Below are 4,582 nucleotides of genomic sequence, written 5' to 3' on the forward strand. Positions count from 1 at the left end.
TTAAATTTCTTCCATCTAGAAGACTTCCAATCATAACATCCAAATTATGAGTTAAATTTAACGCCTTTACTAGCCGACTTTCTACGAGAATGTATGTGATCAGCTTTCCCATAGGAATTCAGATTTTCATAACATTATTTTTTTGGTATTATATCAAAAAAGATAATATTATTAAAAAAATAATAATGTTTTTATTAATATAATTTTTATTACATATAATATGTATTTAATGAGACCACATTAGATTTATTTTTCTGTATCTTTTAATTCATTAATATAAAAAACATTATGTAATATTTTTATTACATATTAGTTATTTATAGGTATTATATATATATATATATATATATATATATATATATATATATATATATATATATATATATATATATATATATATATATATATATATATATTGTACTCTCTGTCCCAAAATAAATTTCATATTTAAAAAAATTATTTGTCATAAAATATTTGTCACTTTTTTTTTTTTTTTTTTTTTTGAAAAAGTTGATGGTTTATAAGTACCACCAACTTGTTTACAAAGAAAATACTACATTCCTGCTGCCAAGGATCGAACCCTGGACCAACAGCCTACACCCGCTCAATCAACAATTTACCAATGAAATTTTAATTTTTCTCATTCAATTATACCATCTAATTAATACTCTAAATTTATTGTTTTTTCACTTTACATTAATGCTAATTCACATACACCAATAATTAATAAGGATATTTCGGTAAAATCTCTATTCTCTATCTTTTATTTATTACATTTTCTTAATTTGTGTGTAAGTGTGAAATATGACATTTATTTTAGGTCGGAGGGAGTATATAATAAGATAATACAATTAATACACCTTGATTCTAATTTTCTTAACACTCCATTAATTCGAATATGCATATCCGAAAATTCCTTAAAGATGAAATATTAGATTATTTCGCATATGCATATTCGAAAATCCCTTGAAAATAAAATATTGAGAACGTTCGAAGATGCATCTCCAAAAAATATTTTGGAATTTTCAAGGTTTGCCTCACCCATATAAGAGTGTATTAAGAGATTCCCATATCATAGTCTGGCACACAAACTGCATTTTATTAACACAGTCTCACTCTCAAGGAAAATTGTAAAATCAAATAACAAGGTATACATATTAATGTTTAGTTGGAATATCAAAACATCTCAATACTTGCTAATGCTAATCGAATGATCCCTCCATTTGAGTGTTACATTCAATCATAACCAAACTTTACTAATTATCTTATCATCGTTGCATCCCATTAGTACATAATGAATACTATTAGGCGACCATTGTTTGAAACCCCTAACATAATGAATCACATAGTACCTTCTAATCAAAGTTTTATAGAAATATCAATATTTGTATCTGAACGATTAGAAAGCTCGAGGTTTATGTAGTTTAATCCAAACTAATGTATGTATCCATAATTCATGTGCACCTTAGATATAATTAAGTTACCTACAAGACTCTTCCATTAACAGATGTACCAAAAAATTATTTTAAGTTTCATTCATAAAGTTCAATAAAGGTTACATGAACTTAGATGGAGCACCTATATATGTAGTTGTGTGAGTTGTGAATATATCATAACATTGAAAGTCATAGTCTTCAATGTCAGTTAGTTTGTAATACTAATTCAATTAGTACTTATTGAAGAAGAAAAAATTGATGTGTTACATTAAGAAATTTGTAATCTTTCCTCAAAGTTAAATTCAATTTCTATACTTGTTGGTTAACTACATCTGAAGTAACTAGCAACCATAGAAAACAACTACTTTCCCTACACAGCAAATAAATTATTTGTGCACCTCTTAAAAGAGCTACTCAAACAGGATACAAGTCCAAACATAATACAACTAAGCTTTCATAATAATAGAAAAAACATCAAAGAAATACAACAAAAGAGGTGAAACCTTTGTTAAGTCTACATAACATGGATCAGCTCAAACATAATCATGTAATGAAAAAGAACACTAGATCATCAAAGACTAGCAAAAACAATGTTACCTTTCAGCTTAGATACTAGCCAGCTTCAGATGATTATGTGTAGCTTCATCGAGTCAAGAATGTTTTAAATGATTAAACTAAGCAAGATGCAAATGAAAATGCAACTCTCCCTTACATATGTAGGTGTTTTGAAAAACTAGCTGGCTGCAAAAACAGTTTGACATTGCTCTAGCTCTAGTCAAATCTATATGTCCAGAATACCATTACAACCTTGTCCACTGGAATTGTTTCGTACAAAAGTAGTGCCCGCAAATGAGTATTCCACAATAACCTATTCTGAAACAAATTTATGCAACCTACATACGTGTAATATATTCATCCATCTAGTTCTGCTGATGAACATTGTCTTCGATAACTAACAAGTTGAAACAAGTATGTCACCTTTCACTACTCGGCTAATGTAATTATGCGCCTTACCGCCATGAACAATCAATGATTTCAACTTCAGCCGATGGCGAATTTTGAGTCAAGAAGTTCACTATTCCATCAGGAATGGGTGCAAATGGTTCCAATCCTGCTTTAATTGATTTTCGTAACTTAGCAGCTTCTTTCCGTGGCCTAATTTTCTGTAACTTGGCTTCAATCAGTCTCTGGCGAAATCCATACATAAGTGGTTTTATTTTTACTTTCAATAACTTCAAGTTACCCAAGGAAAAGAACTCGGTCTTCAATAAATTAGAATTTAAGAAGAGAACCTAAGCAATGAGGTGGGAGAGTAAATCAGTCTTACGCAAAAGTCAATTAATTTTGTGAAAATAACTAGAACTAAAAAAGGAAAAAACATCTCAAGATAAATATAACAATGAAGACACAAAACCTAACAATGTAATGTACCTGAAGAGTACTTGCAGTGACTGTCAATGATTTTGTATTATCGAGATCTAACAGCCAGCTTAGTAGTAACAAAGGAGGCTCTATATCCAATGACGAAACTTCTGCATGAATATCTACATGCTTAACATAAGAAAGACCCCTCCCAAAGATTTTCTGATATGGTCTACCGATAAAAGCAAAGGAACAAACACTTGGAGTACAAATCTCAATTTCAAAAAAATCAAAAGAGTGATTATTCAAAGTCAAATTGACAAGCGTCGCACTTGAAATGCAGAGGGTCAGTGCACCCCTGACAGCAAAACCTTGAAGGACCAAACTATTCAACCGGTTAAAAGCTGAAAATGGCTCGATACGTCCATCATCACCCGCACAAAAGGCAAAATTCCCCAGACACAAGCTGGTCAACGAGGGCAAATTGAAAGATTTTGGAAACAATGTTTTGTTATCATCCCCACTTTTCGGGTAAAGAGAAAGCTTAAGATATGTTAAAGTGTGACATGAAAAGAAGTTAGGCGGAATTTGTTCAATGTTACAGCGCGCAGAGAGTCCTAATCGCTGTACATTGTTCGAAATAGCATAATTCACAACCCTCTTGATAAACCTCGGCTCCAAGCAACAATTATCGTCGAAATCGATAGACTGCAGCGCGATGGAGGAATCACGAAGAGACAAAACCTCAGACACAAACTTGGCAAATATCTTGATAGTTCCAAAGTCTGATTTATCGAGTATAAGAGCAGGAACTCGTTTCCACATATCCTTCCATCGTACCGATAGAACACATGTTCGAACCGCGTCTTTGGTGTTCAAAAACGAAAGTATGTGAAGAATAACGCAATCTGGTAAATCGCTGAGCATGTCTATAAGTTCACTGTTGCTGAGTTTAACTTTCTTAGTCTCAGGTGGAATCAATATCTCATTCTCTAAATTAGACATTCTAATACCTAAAAATCGTGAAAAGGATAAAACAATTATAAGGAAGTTTTAGAAAGTGATTCAAAAATTGCAATGGAGATAGAATACAGAAACCCTAGAAAGTGGAACTGGGAATGGAAAATGAAAGTTCAAACACGAAAAATAATAAAATACCTGATTAGTTGCGATTGAGCTGTTATTTGCGATGAATCAGTGGAAAAATCAGCGAGGTTTTTATTTGAAATGAAAAGGAACTCGAGAGAGAACAGTTGAGAGAATGGTGGTGAGCAACAGTTATACTCACGCTTTACAGACAGGGTTTGTTGTTACTTTTCATTTTAACAAGATGATAGCTCATGTAAACTTCGAAAGTATTTGGGAAATGCTCCTTATAGGATAAAAAGTGTATCATACTATTGAAAATTAAAAAATGTTTCGGAGATATAGTTTCGGACGCACTCAAAATCACGTCAATTATTTCTTTTTTGAGTTTCACCTTAGTTTTAAAAAATAGGATCCAGATACATCTTCGTATACTGTTTGAATGTCTTTAAAGATACATCTCTGAAATATCCCTTAGCTCAATCATGGGGTTTTCCTTATTCACATAACTGATTAAAATATCAACTCAAAGATATTTTCGGAGATGCATCTCCAAAAATGCGCAGCAGAAAAATTGATAAAGCACTACCTTATATGAGCTTCTTCTTCATGCTAAAAAAAACTCCATTGCAAAACCTTTGAAAAACTTTTGCTCTTTGTTAATCAACTTTTTAACACCAAAATATCATTATATTTCA

The 4,582-nt window shown here is 31.5% G+C and overlaps 1 protein-coding gene across 1 annotated transcript; it reads right to left on the reverse strand.

The window, feature by feature from the left end:
* Positions 1–1,874: 1,874 nt before the first annotated feature.
* On the reverse strand, positions 1,875–4,159 carry LOC131655483 (F-box/FBD/LRR-repeat protein At1g78750-like). The gene is made up of 3 exons (XM_058925344.1): positions 3,957–4,159; positions 2,868–3,811; positions 1,875–2,728 (listed from the first exon to the last, which is right to left on the reverse strand). The coding sequence occupies exons 2-3, from the start codon at positions 3,801–3,803 to the stop codon at positions 2,447–2,449; spliced, it is 1,218 nt and encodes a 405-aa protein (XP_058781327.1). The 5' UTR covers positions 3,804–3,811; positions 3,957–4,159; the 3' UTR covers positions 1,875–2,446.
* Positions 4,160–4,582: the final 423 nt, after the last annotated feature.

The sequence above is a fragment of the Vicia villosa genome, linkage group LG3 (genome assembly GCF_029867415.1).
Source record: "Vicia villosa cultivar HV-30 ecotype Madison, WI linkage group LG3, Vvil1.0, whole genome shotgun sequence".
Taxonomy (NCBI): Eukaryota; Viridiplantae; Streptophyta; class Magnoliopsida; order Fabales; family Fabaceae; genus Vicia; species Vicia villosa.